This window comes from Antedon mediterranea, chromosome 1, assembly GCF_964355755.1.
Source record: "Antedon mediterranea chromosome 1, ecAntMedi1.1, whole genome shotgun sequence".
In the NCBI taxonomy this organism is placed as follows: domain Eukaryota; kingdom Metazoa; phylum Echinodermata; class Crinoidea; order Comatulida; family Antedonidae; genus Antedon; species Antedon mediterranea.
This window is the reverse complement of record NC_092670.1, coordinates 5,434,894-5,456,361: the sequence shown is the minus strand read 5'-3', so window position 1 is coordinate 5,456,361 and position 21,468 is coordinate 5,434,894. Positions and strand designations below refer to the sequence as shown.

Sequence of the window (21,468 nt, the reverse complement as noted above, 5' to 3'; positions counted from 1 at the left end):
CTTATTATTTTTTTTAAGCAGCGCCCTCATTCCTTTAGAATAATAATACCTGCAGTTACTACTGTAGTAAACACTGTATTGATTTCATTCATAATCAAAAAATGAGATAGTAGAGGTTTGTTGCAGGATGTATTATATTCTATTAACTAAGATCTAGGGTCTAGGCTACGGTAAGTTTGTTTATACTACATTACAGTTGTATAAGATAAATATTTTAAAAGCGTTTGAATTAGATTTACGAGGATATAAGTGCATCATGCTTGTTTTCGTGACGTGTAGATTGAGTACGTGTGCTAAATTATTGGCTGCAAAATGAGCTTGCTGTGCGTGAAAAAAAAGAAAAGGTAGGCATGTATGTATGGCCATGAAGGTACCTCCATGCATGATATCATATATGGCTATGTATTCCGCCGCCTAGACCATGGTTACCACAATTTTTTTTTGTAAATCTATACAATATATTATGTAAATTGTAGTTTAAACCGAGATTAGAATTAATTAGCAGTTGGTCTCGAAGCAAGAGTTTTGATTACGTAATACGTCATCACCAACATTAATTCATCTTCATCAGAAGGCCAAGGCTAGCTTGTTAGCTTGAGTATAGAGGACAGTAATTCAAAAGCAGACTTATAATATGTATGTTAAAGCATAAATATGTTAAAAGTTCAAATGCGCCAACTGTTTTTGACCACTATTCATACTTCATATAGATAGTATCATTATACTTATGTACTTATTAAATTATATTGATTGACTTTCTGCCAAGTGTACAGTATTATATTTAGTATCGTAACATCAATAATATCAACATGGGATCTCATTAGAAATGCACACATACACCTTCACCTTTTTGTAAACATGTGATAAACATATGTGCCTAATTTTACAACCCATTTTATTGTGTAGAATATATTAAAATGTCAATATGAAAATTGAATAAATTTCAATACATCAAATCCATTACACAGCGGTTATGGTAGTACAGTACGATCATAATTTGACGTCACTGAGACGACTAAAAGGTTATTGGTTATTTTTAGAAGTCGTAATATTAATAATGGAAGATCATGATACAGTTTATCGACTGAATTCTTTTTTACATAAAACAAATCAATAATATTATAATATATTTTGATTAGTTTTAATTACAAGTTTGCTTACATCATGTACGCTGTAATGTTTGGAATTTCAATATCAAATATTTATTTTTAAATAATTAATAATTAACAATGTTTTTAAAGTTAATGTTAAATCAAGACATGTTCTCCTTAATTATTGCAATGTTACTGTAAGAGAATTTGTTTGTAAAAGCTTAATTTTATGTTGACACATACAGTACATTCTGTATGATTCTTCATATTCTTAATAATTGCCAATAAGATTTACAAAAATTACACAATTAATAAAATAAAAAAACAACAGGGATACAAAACTTAATTAAAAGTACTGTACCATATTTTAATTATCTTAAATTAATTTCAGAAACTAGGCCTACTTTTACTTAAAAAATGTTGACACTTTTTCTCTCTTTAGTTTTACTAGAACTATAGAAATATATTTAATACCTGTATCTTTAATATACACTTTGAAATATAGTAATGGTACTGTAATTATTTTATTAAACGTCCGAAAAATACAGTAACTGTATTAAATTTTCCAGACTGGATCACGAGACGACACCTACAGAGTTGGCAACATTCCATTAAATTGTGTTGTGTAAAATGATCGCTTATATGCGTTGGCACGTTTCCCGCCAACTGTGTTATTGGAATTTGAAGATTCTCTTAGTATTTAGTACTTTCTCAATGAAATTGACCTTTTGTGATTAATTTAATTTGAAGAAGTCATTTCTTACCTGAAAAATGTTCATCAATATTCTATTATCTCTAAATATTTTTATTTTATTTTACATTATTAATTTAAAAAATATTAAAGGAAGCATTAGACTAGGCCTACATCTTATTAAAGGTCACTATGTAAATACAAATTTGTGTAACACAAAACAGAAATCAGAATGAAAAAACATGAATTCTCTTAAAATGGTAAAATAACTGTATTGAGCATAAAAAAAGTATTGGATACTGAGTCTGTATAATTAGTTTAAAAAAAAGCATTGTTCTTTGTTAAAAGGAACTATTATTAAACTGAGTGCCTGCAACAATATTGTGCTAGGTATGGCTACGGTATATGATTATGAATGTCAGGTTGTAAATCCTTAATCACAGGATGCATTTTAAAATGTTGTTGCCAGTATGTTTTATAAATTCAGAGATGCTGGTATAAAGTCACAGGCCAGGTAGCCTAAAGTTATTTTGCCTATAGTTGTATATTATGTATTCATGATTACAGCCATGTGACCATAATAAATAACTTCTTTTAATACATTTTTTTCATTAGTCCTAATTTAAATGCTACTTGGACAGGGTACCTCCATCAATTACCAGAGTAAACAGAAACGTCCAGTAAAGTTGGCCTAAATAAACAAGAGAACCTTTGAACAAGTTATTTACAACATTATACAAGACACACCTTCCTTCCTACTGTAATCTACAGTACTACTATATTAGTCTATTATGATATGATATGAAATAGGCTGTAAGGTCTTAAGGGCAACAAAATCCCTGTGTCAAAACGTCCCTGGGCCAAAAACATTCCTGCGCCGAAATGTTCTGTTACCTAGTGCCTACAGGAAATTATAACAGTGCTGATGTTATTGACTTCTTTAATACTCTTACTGAATGTAATACAGTATTCATGGACAAGGCCTAACTCTAAAAACTACCAATTGATATTATAGTATGCAATTTGGTATAATGTTAAACATAATGATAAAGAATCGAATAAATCGAAAATAAATAATGACATTATAGACATTTAGTACTGTGTTTTACTATAACCAATTTGTTATAGTTAAACACAATGATAAAGGATAGGATAAATTAAATGTGGCATTAACATAGCAGTAAATTAGCACTCTGTTTTACTATAGCAATTTTGGCATAATAATAGTTAAACACAGGTGTTTGCAAAATATACTGATACAAAAAAAAACACTGTTCTTTTCATCCTGTTGCTTTTTTATTCTAGGAATAATTTATTGATATGAAAGGTTTTATTGTTATCAGTTTGTTCAAAATAATCTGATGAGTGATCTTGAGACCAATGATTCATTAGTAATTTAATTTTTTTGATAAAATATTTTAAAAAATGTTCATAAATCCTAGTTTCCAAATCTGGCCATTACTTTGTAATGGCTGACTGATTTCTGAAAAACCTTTTCATCCTGGGCAATTACTGTATGGTCTGATGATGACGTAAACTCATAGAACAAACTCACGCCTTTTGCCTAGCAATCAATAGTATTGGATTTTGTATTTGTTTTACAATAATATTTCATTATGTTTCAATAGATTTTCATGGATCAGAACAAAGTTTGATTGATTTTTTGTCACTCTTTATTTAAATTAAACGGATGTGGCTTATGTGCAGATGATTATATGGCATACTGTACATATTTATAGATGAATTGCTATTGTTAAGGAAAATTAATTTAAAGTATTTAAATTAATTTAAATATTCAAATGTTAATATTTACATGTACAGTACAGAAATTCAATTATTTCAACAAAATAATTAATTACCAGTTAAACTACAGTTATAGGATAATTTAACCTACGGTAAACGGTGATTTTTTTTTATAATGGATTGGTATACATTCTGGTTTGTTCAGGGAAATTAATTTAAAGTCATATTTCTCATATATTTAAGGTTAAACTATAACAATGAACATTCAAATTGAATACTGTAGGATTAATTAAAAATATATAATTATTTTAAAATTCCCAATTTGTTGTATTTTACATATAAATATTTTCTGGTGAAGTTTAGTTATACTGCAACCCTTTCCAGAGAACATTAGGTATTTTTGATAATAAAGATCTTTTTGTATTAAAATAAAAGTCAAATGAGCTTTTTCTCATTATTATAAAATAATGTTAAAAAATGTTATTACTATCCATCAGATTCATTTTAATTCAAATTATAGCAAAACATTCAGAATTGCGAGGTACTGTAGACTGTATTAACTGTAGGAATGAGGGTTCTTCAGAAATAATGGTATGTCAGTAAATGCCTGATATATTCTCCCTTATTTGATAAGTAACTGTTAATTTACTAATAGTCATTAAAAACACCTCAACAATCATATAATCATCATAAGATTATATGAATACCAATTGTTTAAATAATCACCATCATTACCAACCATTATTACAATTATCAAGTTGTTTTGTCTCTCTGTTTCATACTACTACTGTAGTGTACTGTAGTTGATAGTGTAGACAGAGCTTTATAAACATTTATTGGTAGGGAGAAACAAAAAAATGTACAAACAAACTGGCATGTTTCAGTGTTCCTTCTACTGTACCTTCATCAGTGAGTGGTATAAAACAATACCATAAGGACAGGACTATACACCGTAGGAAGGTCCAACGTACATCTGGCTCATGTGCACTTTAAAGAACCTAGTACATCTTTCAAGACGAGTAGGGGTTACCCCGGTGTACTAGTTCATTCATACACACACACTGTCGTGGACAGACGTATTGACGCCGTAGTTGACTGCCGATGTCACAATGGGATTCTTAGTGGAGCAGTAGCCTTCAACTATGAAGTTTGCTCCTTAAAATAGAAATAGAAGAAGAACAACAGTAAAAATTAATTTGCGAACAATAATAAATCAATGGGAAGCAGAATTTCTCTACTTGCCTTTTTTTAATACTTTAATGTATTGATAATGTGGAACCGATACTGAACATGAAATGTACCAGTTTGTACTCTGCATGTACTGTGCTGCTGTAGGACAACTGCCCTGTTTCTGCTGTGAAAAAATAACCGATTATTAACCGTGTAAATATATTACCTTATATAATTCTTGGCAGCAGAAACAGGACAAATTTTCAATAACCTGATTTTTAAAAGGTTGCCTGAAAACACCCAATTGCTTGGGAATTAGAACACCATTTATAACCGATTATCGCTGTTATCTGATTGACCGCTGCTGACCTTCAGTCAACTACTATAAAATCTTGAAAGTTTGACCACCTGACCACATTGCATTTGGTAATGAGAACGTTTTTCGTCGATAACCACCCATTTTGGAGAACAAATTTAGCAGAATGCAGTCGATATAAAAATGATATTTTCGACAGCAAAAAACTATGGTTATAAAAATTGTGTACACATTTCAACAAGCAGCTTAGTTGGAGGAGTGATATGTGAATGGCTATATATATATAATATAAGAGTCATGTGTATTATGCTTATAATTACACTGTATTACAGTATCACAAAGGTTTTCTGGATGAGATAGGGCCTGTTTCTGCTGCAACTGCTTAAAATACGGTATAAAAATACGGTATAAAATACGGTATTTTTTATACCGTATTTTTTAGTACCCCGTTTCTGCTAACAATACTTCTTGGGTGGTCGTGTTAAATTTCATCTTTTTTTACCCAAATTGCCATTCATTTATTTGATCGATAATTAAAAGTCTCAATAAAGGAAGTTTTACGTCTCACTTTCAACAGCCTAGCCCTAGTGATAGAGATGTTGTGAGAGCACAGAAAACATCGTAATGGGGACAATTAATTCGTTCCCCCGTTCGTTCCCTCCCCGAGTTATTGTATTTTGCAATGTTGTACTGCTTTCGCAGGCTCTTCAGCTTTGAGTTTACTTGCTTTGGACCAGTTTATTCCATACTCCTGCTTTATTTTTTTAGAAATGTCTTTATAAATGTGGTTGTCCCTTTTATTACCTTTTAGTTGGCCAGACATTTTAGCTTCCCCACACACATTTATTTAGTAAAACTGTGACGTCTTCGCTCCACATTTTCGCCGAATATATTTATACACGTGTGTAAAGCAGCTGACAGCGACAGAAAATAAAAATACGAATGTTGACCTTTTGTCATGTAAAAAAAAAATACGGTATTTTTTATTGGCAGCAGAAACGGGTACAAAAAATACGGTATAAATTTGTAAATACCGTATTTTATCCACAAATTTTGTGGGGAAAATACGGTATACAAAATACGGTATACTTTTTATGAGCGCAGTTTCTGCTGCCAAAAATATACCGTATATATACGGTATTCAAAAAATACCGTATAATATACGGTATTTAGTTGGCAGCAGAAACAGGGCCATAGTTATATAGTCGATAATGATAAATTATACTGTACGTGCAGATATTATTATAGAAATATGATATTTTGTTGTAAATTATGTTATTTTCAAGCCATTAATTTGCAAAATGTCCTTCAAATGATACGTTAATGTTGTTACTCTGAATAAAACGATGCTAAAATTAACTTCTTTAAACATCCTACAGTAGGCTGTTATACTGTAGTTCTGTGTTATTTTTAATAAACTGGGAGGGGGAGGAGGATGAAGGATGCTTCTGTAGCTGCACTTGCACACAAATGGATTATACAGAAGTAGTACAAGGTTGGCCCATAAAACCTCTACAACACACTTTGGCTGGCTGAAAAGTTTTATTATCTGTAGTGAACCATATCACTGTCATTCTGTATATTGTGTTATTTCCTGGGACCTTGAAGGGTCAAACATTGATTTGTATAACAATTCTTATGCATTGATTTACAGTATAGTACATAGTAAAAAATGGCTGTGTAAAGCTCCAGTCCCACCATCGGGTTTTTTCTTCAGTCTTCCAAACGGACACTGTATTGATTGATATGATGTCAGAAGAAGAGTGTCCTGATCCCACAGTTATTTCCTTACTTGGTTAATCTGACCATATGGTGAGTTAGCAAAGTACTGTATAGTGCAGTGCAGTACAATTTCTGTGGGAAAAAAAAGGCTTGATAAGATTTTTTTTTTCTTGACATTATGAAATTAGACAGGGTTCCCATTAATAATTAGTTGATTAGGTCTCACCTTTTCAATGGATGATTTCTTTTACAGAGAGCCAAAATCAGCCTTGTATTGAATTTGGTTTTAAAACATATTTTTGGGTACAAATTTGCTTTGTTGCAACATATGACGTGAAGCGAATAAAAAGGCAGGGGCGGAGGCAGGGGCGGATCCAGGAATTTGCGCTTAAAGCGCACTTTCTCTTTTTCTTCACAGCTAAAATGATGGACAATTATGGAATTATGAATTAAAAAAACTACTTTTCGATATCTAAATTATGTTTAGCACTCCCTGTTTGAAAAATCCTGGATCCACCCCTGAAAGGCTGTTGGCCTAGTTCGAACGCTGCTAATAATAATATCGTTAGGAACTAACTTTAGGCGAAGATAGTAGAGTAAATAATTTTGTGAGATTATAGTAGTAAATAATAGAGATTGTTTGAACTTATTATGTAGTGTATATTTGTTTGTTAAAATATATTTAAAACTAGATTAATTCCGGAATGAGTAAAGGGAGAGTCAAGAACTATGTAAACTTTAAAGTGTTCAAATTTTGATGTCCAATCTGATTTCTATTTGACTTCATGTGGTTTATTGTTTGGTTTTAAAGGGTTAAGATATTTATACTGTCCCTTGTAAAGTATATTTAACTAGCTTTATCAGCACTGGGTAAACACTGGGAATGACTTATCATAAAAACAATTTATAAAACGATAAAGTTAACAGCTTGTAACATTGTTAAAGTGATAAAAAGGGAGAATCTGTAGAAAGGAATTTGGCACACAGGATAAAAATGAAAGTACAAGTACAATTGTTGAATAAGGATATTACATGTTGTGGTAATGTCATTGATTGTTGTGGTTATTGTTTATTATTTAATTCAAGGTCAAGAGTACAATAATAACTTGGTTATATAGTTTAATTACTGTTTAGACTGTTAAGCCTTCCAAAATAAAACAGCCTTTTTGTCTTAAGCTCTGTCTACACTACCAAACTAGTTTTAAAAAAAAGTGTAATGTGCCCAAATATGGAATTGATATTCCATGGAAGGCAATTGCCGCCAAAAATACAAAAGTAAAACAAACAAAGTACTTTCACCATAGAGATATTATAGAACTATAATATCTCTATGCTTTCACAAACAAAAAACGTACTTTCACAAACAAATGATCTCAATTATATAAATATAAAAAACATTAAAACATGATAAGTTAATAAAATATTATATACAAATATTGAATTGAATTACAATGCACTCTTTTCTTTGGTGTTGTACTGTGTACAAAACTAGGTCTGAACAGGCATTTCTTCCTTGTTCTTTATGAAATCTCAAGGTATTAGATTAGATACAGCACTTACAATATGATAGTCATCATGATTTTGACCTCCAACCGATCAAATTTACTGTTGCATATCAGGTGATTGCCCCAATTTGTGATACTTTAGTTTGTAAATTTGTAAACAATTTTTTAATAATATTGCTATTAAGATGTGATTGTGGATCTAAACATATCTTTGGTCATTTCTGTAATAAATTTTGTTGATAGTTAAAGTAAATAAAAATGTGGTTTTTTTTTGCTTTTTCATGGATACCAACCAATTTATCTACAGTATCTGTGATCTAATAACTGACATATTTGAGAATACTGTACTCAAATACATACAGTTAGTATGTATGGTTAAACTGAATGCTAATATAATAGTTTTAAATAAATAAATTTAACCAAGCTTTTTGTTATTACTTTTACAGATATTTTGACTAGTGATTAAAACAAAATGGCTACAACTAACGAGGAAAAGAAGACTTATGATGAGTTGCAAAATGATAACAAGAGCCAAGATTTCCATAATACAAACGGTACGAATGGCAGCGACAACAACCGACAAATTCCCGTCATTAACATAGACGATGAACTTGAAGACGACGGACAATGCAGTTGGGGCGCTTTGAAGCCAGACTGCGCACAAAAATTCAATAATGCACCAGGATTTTTATTCTTCGCATGCGTATTCGCTATTACCCAGGGTATGACCGTAAACGGTATAATATACGTCGTTACGACTACAATAGAAAAACGGTTTGATCTACCAAGCGTCAAAAGCGGTTTCATATCCAGTTGCTATGACGTCGCAGTAATGGTGGTTATTGTTTTTGTGACATATTTTGGTGAGAATGGGCATAAGCCTCGTTGGATTGGTCTTGGTGCTTTAATTTTTGCAGCTGGTTCTCTTCTTTTCACAACACCACATTATTTGACACCGTTTTACGAGTTTGAGTCTGTGGATTATGAAACTTGCGATAGAAGTGGTAACAGGACTGATGAATGTGATGTGGAAAAGGAAAGTTATTCAAAATACTATGCAATTTTTATCGTCGCTCAACTTTTACATGGAGTTGGCGCCTCACCATTATATACTCTAGGTGTTACATACATTGATGATAATGTACCGCAAAAAATGACGGCCTTCTATTTGGGTAAGAATATATGGCTTTTAAAATAAATAATTTGGCAAAACTACAGAATATTATAATTCTAGTTTAATCAAACTTCCCTGTTTTTTTTTTCTTCTACAGTACATTTACTTTTAGGCCTATAATTTTGTCCACTTGCTGTCAATTTCACAGCTCAAACCACTAGGCCAATTTTATGTTGTATAGGTCTACAATAGCCTTGGATGTACTGTACAGAAAGTACCTTTAAAAACTAACAAGGGGCCCGTTTCTGCTGCCAACCCAAAATATACCGTATAAATATACCGTATAAATATACCGTATATATATACCGTATATGAAATTTGTGCACCGTTTCCGCTGCACATACTTCGTGGGTGGGTTGTAAAAAAGTTGGCTTTCATTACCCAAAATGCATTTCGTGAGACGGAAGTATGGATTGACCTCGTGTGAGTGAGGTTTTTACAAAACAGTGATGGTTCTCAAAACGTCGTAGCATTGCTTTCTATTTTAAATCTAATGAGTAGAAGTAGCAACGAATTTACACCGCACATACAAGCACAATCTAGAAATGTCACTATAAATAAACTCTGTTATTCAAATTGAGTTTATATTATGCTATATTATCCTATATTGCCGTTTTAATTTCCATTTTCTATTATACAGTATTTTACCATGATTATACATCACGTTGTGTAAGAACATTCGATTTATTGTAATTAAAATCTTGGTATCGCTTCTGTTGCCATGCAGTCTTCCTCCAACCTTCGCTTCCCCCCACAATTGAATTGCAAAAATAGTGATTTGTTCGGTCCACAGTGACATTTTGATCTGTTGCTTGCTTTTACACGTGTGTTTCAACTTTCAATGCAGCAGAAAAACCAAAACAAACGCGTCGCGCTCTGTTAGTTTTTTACCTCGTGTCATGAGTCTGGTCACATTTACGGTATATTTTGAGTGCAGCAGAAACGGGGAACGAAATATACGGTATATTTTGGAATATACCGTATAATATCCACAAACGATGGGGATATTTATGCAGTATATATACCGCAAATATATACGGTATATTTTTTATGAGACCCATTTCTGCTGCCAAAAAATATACCGTATATAAAATATACCGTATATATACGGTATATTTTTGGCAGCAGAAACGGGGCCAAGGAGATGCAGTACAATAAGCCTAGGTCAACAGACTCCATATGTTAAGCTAAAAATTCACCAGTGCTATAAGGTCAATATGACTTACGTTATAGGTTGGTTTTTTTACATAATACAATAAACTTTTGCATATACTTTAATACAAAAACATGTACAATATTTGTTTTTCTTTTGTACACAGGAATCCTGAATGCATCGTCGCTTTTAGGGCCTGCAATTGGTTACCTGCTAGGAGGCGTGTTTCTTTCACTTTACACAGATGTCAGGGTAGATTCATCAATGTAAGTTGTCACTAAGACCCCATTTACACTTCATCGACGATTTCTTAGCCGGCCCGAAGTCGGCCCGACGCCGGCTTTCTTTTTAGCCCGCAATGTGTTTACACTTACCCAAAAAGCCGGCCTCGGGCCCTTACTATTGCGTTTACACTTGCTCTCGCGGAAGAGTGCTCGATGATACGATTTCGCTACATTCACGTCATATCCGCTCATGTGCGTCTTAAAAAGTTAATATTATAAGCGTTGTCGATCTACACTAGGCCTAGCTATCAACTTTATCAAAAAAGAATCAAATAACGGTATTTAATATGGATCAAAACAATTGCATTATTGCTTTACTACTAATGTTTGCGTCTCGTTTTCTAAAGAATAGTAGTAGATCATACGCCTTTTTCACGAAACGGAAGACATCTTCGATCGATGATTCGGCGATGATTCTTTACTCCATGATCGATGACAACACAAACAATGCCGTAACCAACAGAAATAACATAGCGTTTTCAGCCTATTTTCGGAGGACAAGTTACTTAAAAATTCGTAATTTCTCAACGGACAAACAGTCGTATGGACAAAATTTTTACTGTAAAATGTTCTTTAAAGATTAGCCTATAGAACTGTGTGATTAAAAAAAATTATAATTTTTTTTTTCACTTCTTAAGTCCATCGAAAAAAACACCACAGTTTATAAGCATAGGCGCCGCATGGTGTCCTGAAATCCCCTGAAAACGCTATGTTATTTCTGTTGGTTACGCTTCGTTGCACACGGCATTGTTTGTCATAGATCGTGAAAAAGGCGTATACATCTTGACCAATTTAATTTCAATGAAGAATTTCCGATTCATCAGCAATAAGTTTCGTAAACTTAAAGCTATAGTTGACACAGAACGTTCATTTTATGACCGCGAGTGTTTACACTATACGAAGTGCCGGCCCGAAGCCCGCAATTGCCGGCCCGAAGCCTACTCTAGACTAGGCTCAAAATTGAGCCGGCTCGAGGCCGGCTCGGTTGTTCCCAGAGTGTTTACACTTGTGCACTTTTGGCTCGGAGCCGGCCTCGAGCCGGCCTCGGGCTCGCTAAAAGCTGAAGTGTAAATGGGGTCTAACTGTGAAAAGTGTTCAGTTCATATAACAATGCCAAAAACAAAACTTTTTCTGTATGTACATATATTAATTGAGACTTAAAGTCTTTCTGACTTATATGACTCTTCCCCACATGAATACTTCATTGCATTTATTATACTGTATGTATGTTATAATATTGTGGAAATAAAATTGATTTGATTTGATTTGATTGGAATGCTGTTCATACTGTTAGCCCAAAATGATGAGATTATCTTATCTGCAGATCCAATAGTGTACAACCCCACCCAATATTGTTTATACAGTACGATACTATACCATGCATAACATTCATAGAGCATCACTTGTTTCACATGTCCCGTGGGCCTGAAATGTTAAAATGCCACATTCACGCCATGCTCTAAATAAAATAGGATAGTGATTTTAACAAGTATATTAATTATGCCTAAAAAAAATACATATAAGAAAATAGCATTAAATGGTTTATAGCCAATCAAATGGTGGGAGTATTAATATCAAATGTGTAGGAATCACATTCATAAACGTCCGTTTAATCTTCTATTATTAATAAATGTAAATGTAAAATGTTTTTATTCCATGTTTCAGTAGGCTTACACAATTAATGTTTTCTCTAAATTTGATGTTCAACAAATAATTTTTCATTTTTTAGGCTTGGAATTAACAGCACAAGTCCTCTCTGGGTAGGAGCATGGTGGCTTGGACTACTACTGAGCTGTATGCTAGCTCTTATCATTGCCCTTCCTTTCTTGGGATTTCCTAAATATTTACCAGGTAAGTTTAAACATAGGCTTCAGGGCTTAACCTAATGAACCACTCAAGGCTAGCCAATCTAGCCAATTGTTTCCAATCATCAACACATGATCCTATACCCAAACAATGTATACATGGATTGTTATTTAAGACCGTGGTGAATATAATCCTACACAGACTTTTTGGTTTTTTAATCTTGGCTATTTCTTGGCCTAGGTATTAAACGCTTTCTAAAATCATGAAGAATAAATTTCTACAGATCTTGTTTTATTTTTATTTTAACAAAAACCCTGTAGTAGTTATTTTTCTCGTATAGAATTGACTCGGACACAATATGCGGTAGCACATTCCGGTGACAGAGATTTTGCAGTATAAAGTATATAATTTCACAAGTGAAATTTAACATTATGGAGCCTTGCAGGGCTATTCATGTGATACAATTTCCACCAATCGCGTTCTTTTATTTACATAGACTATAAAATAAATGTTCTTTCAAGAGATAAATATTCAAATTTCAGGTCTACATTTAGTTTACATAGTATGTTATTGATAAGAGTGACTATATTCATGCAAATAATGAATGCTCTCTATGTTGTAATGCTTTTATGAGAGAAAATCTCATGACAATATTTAATATTAATAATATACAGTAGTATGCCTATTGAATGAGATTACCCATCCAATTACTCTGAGAGTCTCCCTGCTAAAACAGGAATATTACCATAATAATTGTAGAAAATAGATTTATTATGAAATATTAAAGTAGCAACAGCAGTGATTTATCTATGAAACAAAGGTTAAAAGATATTAAAAGTCGTATGAGTGTTTAAAAAAAAAAAGGTCATAGTTCACCATTGTTTTAGATTGTAAATCTTACTGATAATAATTTTGTTTTATAAAAATAGCAACTCTAGGCTTACATTAATTTGAAGAATGTTAATTTTTCCTTTCTAAATACCTCTCTCTAATCAATCAATCATACAATTATAAATGAAATGAAATTAATGAATAATTATGATAAATAGTGCATACTATACTTCATAAACTAAACTAAATTAATTTTTGTTATTACTACATTATAGTATAGTACACTTTCCAAAAATGTGAGAATTTACATTATCTGGGACACGTCGACATTATAACAAAAGATTTGTTAGATCTTTTTTCCCTTATTTTTATTTTAGTCAAGCCAAGATTTGAGCACTGTAATTTTCATTATATATTGGATAATAAAAGGAATCTGTATCTGTATCATTAAAAATCATTTGGTAAACCAATGATTATTTAACATAAATCTTCAAATTATTTGTATGCAATTAAGGTGTACTAATTCATCAATTATTTTAGTTTAGTCAATATTAACGAATGCTAATTACGGTATACTATAATAATTTGTGATCGATATTACTAAAATGTAATTGTGTAATTATTATAATTTAGAAAATAGATGGACAGAAATGTTAAAATTTTTATTCAGTAAATTGTATTCAAAAGAAGTACATAAATAATTTGTTTTTTCTTAAATGTTTTTTATATACACAGTGTATTTCACATTCATCGTAAGTCATAAATTAAACATTTCTATGATTTGTTAAATCATTATAAACAGTGAGGTTTTTAACACAGTTGATGCAAGTATGAACGTAGATTCTGTTAAAAATAAATTGAAATTGATTATTTCCAAATGCAAAGAAGTGTTTAAATTCGTTGCATCATTCATTCTATAGACATGAACAAAAAATAATAATTTTATACGAAAATTAGCAGTTTTGCAATACTCTTCCTATATTTTAAGTTACATATTTATTGAAAATAAAATATTAATTTGACATTTAGCTTTCAGATTTCCTAGTCTGCCAAAAATGTCTACAATGATTATACAGTATATAATAAGTCTTTAAATAAAATATAGTACTGCCACAGGAACAATAATGTTATTGCAATTGTCTTTTGTAGTACCTCTAGCGCTAGTCAAAAAATTGTTAAAAAGCACCTATGAACCAACACAGTACTGCAACAGTGAGGATAGTTTGTCCACATCATGTTGTGTTGCACAATAGGGTCCTATTGGTTCTCTCAAAGTTTAGGTCAGTTGGATGACAAATCTTTAAATTATTTTTTATTAACTATTTAATTATTTTTAAAATTCATGAACAGGGCATAAGGAGTTGGCCAAGGCACGCGTCTCTGAGGCGCATTGTGGTTCAAAGTTTCAAGTACGTGCTGGCTTTGGAAACAGCTTACGTGACTTCCCGATGGCAGTTTTACAACTCCTCAAGAACGTTCCATTCATGTTTATCAACTTGTCCGCAATCACAGAATGGTTTCTTCTGGCTGGGTTTGCAGTGTTTGCACCCAAGTTTGTTGAATCGCAGTTCAACTTGTCAACCAGTTGGGCTGCTATACTTGTTGGTAAGTACATTAATTATTATTGGATTGGCAGGGACTGGCTCAGAATTTCTTGAAAACCAGAAATTAAGTGTTTTTTTTCCTGTGTATTAAAGCAATACAATCTGTAAAAACCAGATTTTCTTGGAAACCACACATAGACAAAATAGACATTTTTGGCAGACTAGGAAATCTGAAAGCTAAATGTCAAATTAAAATTCTATTTTCAAAAATATGTAACTTAAAATATAGGAAGAGTATTGCAAAACTGCTAATTTTTGTATAAAATTATTATTTTTTGTAGCGCAAGGAAGTCTGGTATTTAATAATAAAAACATAACTGTATGGACCAGTAAGAAAAATGACCAAGAAATAGTAATAATTATTACATATCTTTTATTTAACAAAAATATAAAAATCCATTTTTAATGGTCTGATAATCATCATCCGTTTCATTGCTTTGGATTAGGCTATTATGGTAGATTTACTGCAAGTGATATACCAAGCTTGGTTCCCTCTTTGATGCAATACAATGATGTGGGCGCACTGTAGTACTTTGGCCAATCATGATGTGTTGGATCCCCCAACCTTTTGCTTGTGATTGGTCAACTTACTTGCCATGTGCCTATTGCAAAAAATCCTCCTTCTTTTTCTATTGAATTTACATATTGCACATGGAAAATTATTTATTTGATTTATTTTATTTATAGGTTTGATTATCATACCAGCATCTATAGGTGGAGCAGTGGCAGGTGGTTGGTTCGTCAAACACTTCAAACTTCGTTTCAAAGGAATGATTAAGTTCTGCCTGGCGTCGCTGTTTGTATCGTTTCTCTGCATCAGCGCATTCCTTATAAGCTGTCCTGATGTGGATTTTGCAGGCGTTACTGTTGCTTATGGAAACATGTAAGTAATCACCATGTTGTATGTATCAGTCGAGCGCAGAGGTCACAAGTTCTTCGAAATTTGCGTTTTTTTTTTATTCCGAGAAATAATGCATGCATAGTTTATTATCTTGTTGTATAGTGGCCTCTATAGAATCCTTATTATCGCTCCCTTTATTGTTTGGTCTTTCTTTGATAAACTTGATTTAATTTTTCGAATTTTTGGCCCATTGTTTTATGATTGATGATTAATTGTTAATCACTTTTATTCAAAACTTGTCACAAATTTAAAAATTTTTTTTTTAGCTCTATTGACATCACTGATGAAGATGTGAATCTTGATTATCCCTGCAACTACAACTGTTCATGCTCTTCGCAGTTCAACCCGGTTTGTGGCACTGACAACATCATGTATTTCACTCCTTGTCATGCAGGCTGTAGCCAATCTGAAGAAGTTGATGGTGATAAGGTATAACTTTTAAATTACACATTAAAACATAGCTGTTTTTTTAACAAAAAGCATTGTGTACAGTAAAAATGTATGGATGACTTAAAATTTTCAGGCCTATATTGACCTTCTCAAAGTTTTCATCCCTATGCTAAATTTCAGCCTAACTCAACACAACTCTAATTCTTATGTCAAACTTGTGACATAATTCTGACTAATGTAGCAGTCCTACAGTCACAAACACTATCACTGTACTGGATACCAATTACTTGATAATTACCTAATATTATTTATATTAATTTGTACAGCTATACAGTGATTGCACATGCATCAATGGTACCTCTGAGGCTATGCTTGGCAAATGTTCAACAGATTGTCCGTATCAAGCCATTTTCCTAGGCCTGTTGTTTGTTCTGATGTTTACTACAATTCTTGCTGTTGTACCCTCACAGACAGCCACTTTAAGGTATGGACATTTTGCTAAAATTCTGCTTTTTACATGGAGTGAAATAGCCTGGTACAGTCTACAAACTGTTTGACATGATTCAACCTTTAAATAATTCATTGATGTTTTGTAATTTAAATTTCTGAGAACGTTTTTTTATATTTATGTGTTTTAGGTGTGTTCCACACTCTCAGCGTTCATTTGGCCTTGGTCTACAATCATTACTATGGCGAGCATTTGGTAAGATATCTCTGTTCTTATTGTAATTCTGTAAATATTATCTTTGAAAAACATTGCTTTATAATGTACGTTTTTATACAATGGGAAAGTGCATTTGAAATTTACTTTTGAATCCGAAGAGGTTGTGGTAATTTTTAAGTTATGAAAAAAAATTACAGTATACACTATAGTATGATCTAGCATCTTTTTTAATTACACGCTCACACTAATGCACTATAGCTTTTAATTTGGGCTATGAGAATTTTCTACTTCACATACAGTACATGTAAAAGTTCATTTTAAAGAAAGCTTTTAAATAGTAATCTATATTATTTTTAAAATAAGACAGTGCATTCACACACAGTGTATAACACATTCCACACACTTTAAAACAATGGATAACAGTAAATAAAAAAAAGGCACAAACTGTTTTTGATTATTTTTTTTTTTTTTTTTTTTTTACCATATTTAATGAGGGTGATCCATTCAGTTATTGCTGATCATTGGGGACCCTCAGAGGTTCACAAGACAAATATATACACAAATGCTCTACATAAACAAAGTCTTATTACAAGTCTTTGGGAGTGGAGTTGTAATTTGGTACTTAGAAAAAATCCTGAAATGTGATGGGATCCATTGATTGATCAATTTATTTCAGAATAACAAAGTTCCATATCCAAAAAATAACAATAAAAAGAAAATGAAAAGTTATGATAATAATTATTTTATTTAGGATCTGTTCCGGGTCCTGTGATATTTGGAGCTGTAATCGATAAAACTTGTATACTATGGGAAAATGCGTGTGGAAGTGAAGGTGCTTGCTGGCTGTACAGTAACAAGATGTTTGCTCGCTACTCGCTGTACATCGGCCTCGTTGTTAAGGTGTGCTCACTGGTTTTTCTCACATTAGCTCTGCTTACGTATAAACCGCCTCCGGAATCACCTACGTCTGAAAAAAATGACATGCAGTGGTCGAGCACGAGTACGACAAGCGATCCGGTAACATGTGTTAATTACAAGGAAAACACGGGTACAAAATTATAATTAAAAATATGTAAATATAATTAACACACGTGATATACAAAGTTATTACTGTAATGATTCGAATATAGGCCCGCCTTTAGTCAAGGGTGGGCTTATACCCTCATCACTGCGGTTGTTCGAGAATAATCTGGACAGATTGTAAATATAACATTGATATGTGTAGTGCAATATACAATGCATAGTTTTACAATGGAAAAAAAAATAATTATGATTAAAATGAATGTTTATTCCTATTAAGTTGGCAATATACAAAATTAGGAGAATATATATTTTAAATACACATTAATGTACTAATGCACCATTTCTTAAAACACTTAATTTTTTTTCTTAATTATGAATATTTGTCACTGACTTGACATGATAAGAAATCTGTTTTGATGTTTAAAATTAAATTGTTTGAATTTCAATTTATAAAATGATTACATTCAAAGGGTTTCATAGTTTATTATTAATCAAATAATTAATTAATTTGGTAGTCAGTAACTTTTATTAATTATTCATTCTGACAAGGTAAATAAAGTAGGCTGAAGTACTGTATATTAAAATATTCAAAAATAGAATCTATTCATTCATTATGCAACTATCAGCAATATGTTTGGTAAGAATTGACACTTTTATTGAGTATTTTAAGAGCTCTTTGACAGCAATTATGTCAGTTAAAAATAATGATACATTTTAAGTAGCATTATTGATGATAACTATGTAAACATTGACATTGAACATATCACTGCCATACTACTGCCATACTATAAATAAACTGCACAACTAGAGGGCAGTATTGATAATTCATTATTTCAATATTATGATCATGGAGTAAAGTTGCAGTTTGTTTGTTTTTCAGTTTTTAAATAATATCTTAATAATTATACAGTACTACATAAATAACAAAATTACAAAAAAAAAAACCCAAAGAGCTTTTTTATAAAGCTCATTCAATTACAGTTTACAGTAAAAAAATAATTCTACACTATCCAATTTGTTTATACAGGGTATAGGTCTACTATTTGAAATTTAATACTAATTATCAATTTAACATTGTTTTAAAATTATTTTATTATAGTTTTGTAGGTCTTTTTTATTATTGATATTTAAAAGTTCTATAGCTGAATTTCTAATTCTAATACATCTCTCAAGAAAAGTAACAAATAACCACCAGGACATTTTACATCAATTTGTCCTCTAAATAATGATGACATATTACGGTATGTTTTTTTCTTAGAGTATTATACTTTCTGAGGCTTAATACATTACTTTTCATTAATTACATTTTAATAGAATATTACTGTGTATGACTGAGTATAGTGTTTTGTTAGAGATTTGCTGGAAGTTGTGGTGGGATTATACTAGGATTTCATTAACAATGAATTTAGCCTTAATTTAGAGGAAGAAATTATACTCGAGAATGCGGTTATACTTGGACATATATGGTAATGTTTTAATATTTGTTATTTAACTAATTGTCCATAATACAGTACTGTACATCAGACTTTTAGGCTGATAAACAAGTTAAAATAAGTTGGGTTTGTTTAACCTTTTTTCCCTCTTTTTTAAAAACTAGAAAAAAATGAATTTAACATACAGTACTCCTCCTTTCAAATTTATAGGGTAAACAACATATTACAATGCATGGCATATGAATATCAGTTTTTATAGCTTATATCAAATATTTATGGTATGTTCATTTCAAAAGGTCATTGTTGGGCTCTAACCAATTCATCCATGAATTATGATGACATAGAGTTGATATTTTTTCTCAATATCTTCTATTAAGTTCAACAAAATCAATGTTGCCTGAAAATTAATTACATTTTATACCTAGTTTTTAAAAGTGAATGTGCTGATTAATATATGTTTTAAAATAAAGTTGGAAATTTAAAGAATGTTATTATTGTTGACACCTTGTTAAAAAATTTAATATTTTATGCCTTATTTTATTCAAAATTTATCATTTTCAAATTAAAATAATAAAAACAATTTATGAAAAAAATAATGGTCTTTAAATATCCGTATATAATACCCACTATTTTATTTATTTTTTTGCACAATATTGGCAAATATGGTTTAAAAACAATCACTGTAAAATATTAGGAAAATTTATATTGTACTATTGGTTTTCTGTATATAGTTTATTTTGATTATTTCTAATATTTTAAAATTCAGTTTACCTATATTCTTATGATCTTTCTTTATCTTATTTTAGAAAGATGATATGTATGTAAATAATTCAAGTTAGACTACTAAGTAATAGAATAAAACATAGCAAATAAACCCACCGCTGAAGAACATGTTCACATAGATCGCAATTGTAAACTATAAGAAATTCTATATTCTAATAATACAATATTATACTTTTAATGTAATTTCCATTCATTATTACTATTGATTTATTTGTTATAGTATACTAATGTGTATTATAACTATTATTTCGACACAGTATTCAAACAATGTAATTCAATTTAATTTCTTTACTTCATTTTATAGAAAAATTTACTTAAAATTAATGAGACTTGTACGTTGTGTTTACCAACATTTTACATTAGTAGGGTTGTTGGTCACAATTGGTGACTGCCACGACGCTTCTTTCAGTAATATTTTTCTTTTTAATAATAGTTTTTTAAATCACTTTATTTGCGTGAGCATGATTGCGTGATCTTAACATGTTTAAGTTGATTACATTTTTGATTTAATGTATATATATGAATTATGCAATTTTGTTGTTTTACTTTTGTAGATTAGTCTGGAATAAAGAGTTTAGTAGAAAATATTTCAGTCGTGTTTAAATAATTTCTGTTTTCAAAACCAGGATCCTTGGTCAAATCCATTGATATGCCGTATTACGTCACCTGGACCTATAAACCAGAAGCGATGAGGCATGTTCCAACTTCCCTGCATGCACACAATGAATTAACATGACGTAGTATGATCATCGTCTACATAAATTCCTGTCATTTGATTGGACGATTGTGGTTGGCGTTCAATAGTACATACTATTTAACTATAGTGCAATTACGTATTTAACAATAGTGTAATAGTACTTTTTAAAATGTTTTCATGTACGAAAACTAAAATCTTCTCGCGTAGGAAAAAATAAACATCTGTCAAGAATATAGATATTATATAAAACAAATAATGAATTTCATTCAGTAAAATATGAAATTCTATTTTCACTCGGGCTTCACCGAAAGAAATTATTTGTACCATCGCACTTATAAACATTAATTATTTGTATAATGATCCCTTTTACTTCTATATTTTCTACTAATAGTCGAGGCAAGTTGCATCTAGGGACCATTCTATAGTCACCATCAGAGAGTCATATGTATGTCACACGTTTTAGCTGCTTTAGGATAAAATGCTTTGG

At 31.2% G+C, this 21,468-nt stretch overlaps 1 protein-coding gene across 1 annotated transcript; it reads left to right on the top strand.

The window, feature by feature from the left end:
* The first annotated feature begins 109 nt into the window (after nucleotides 1-109).
* Nucleotides 110-20,885, top strand: LOC140054434 (solute carrier organic anion transporter family member 4A1-like). The gene is made up of 10 exons (XM_072099419.1): nucleotides 110-170; nucleotides 8,685-9,410; nucleotides 10,732-10,831; nucleotides 12,579-12,700; nucleotides 14,837-15,091; nucleotides 15,778-15,973; nucleotides 16,258-16,420; nucleotides 16,708-16,865; nucleotides 17,020-17,084; nucleotides 17,797-20,885. Exons 2-10 carry the CDS (start codon nucleotides 8,711-8,713, stop codon nucleotides 18,105-18,107), a joined length of 2,070 nt encoding a protein of 689 aa, XP_071955520.1. The 5' UTR covers nucleotides 110-170; nucleotides 8,685-8,710; the 3' UTR covers nucleotides 18,108-20,885.
* The last annotated feature ends 583 nt before the right edge of the window (nucleotides 20,886-21,468 follow it).

Excerpts from the sequence above, each read along its gene's own strand:
- LOC140054434 (XM_072099419.1), top strand. The coding sequence starts at position 8,711 with ATGGCTACAACTAACGAGGAAAAGAAGACTTATGATGAGTTGCAAAAT. Across the intron at positions 12,701-14,836 it reads ATTTCCTAAATATTTACCAG|GGCATAAGGAGTTGGCCAAG; the intron begins GTAAGTTTAAAC and ends ATTCATGAACAG. Across the intron at positions 15,974-16,257 it reads ACTGTTGCTTATGGAAACAT|CTCTATTGACATCACTGATG; the intron begins GTAAGTAATCAC and ends TTTTTTTTTTAG.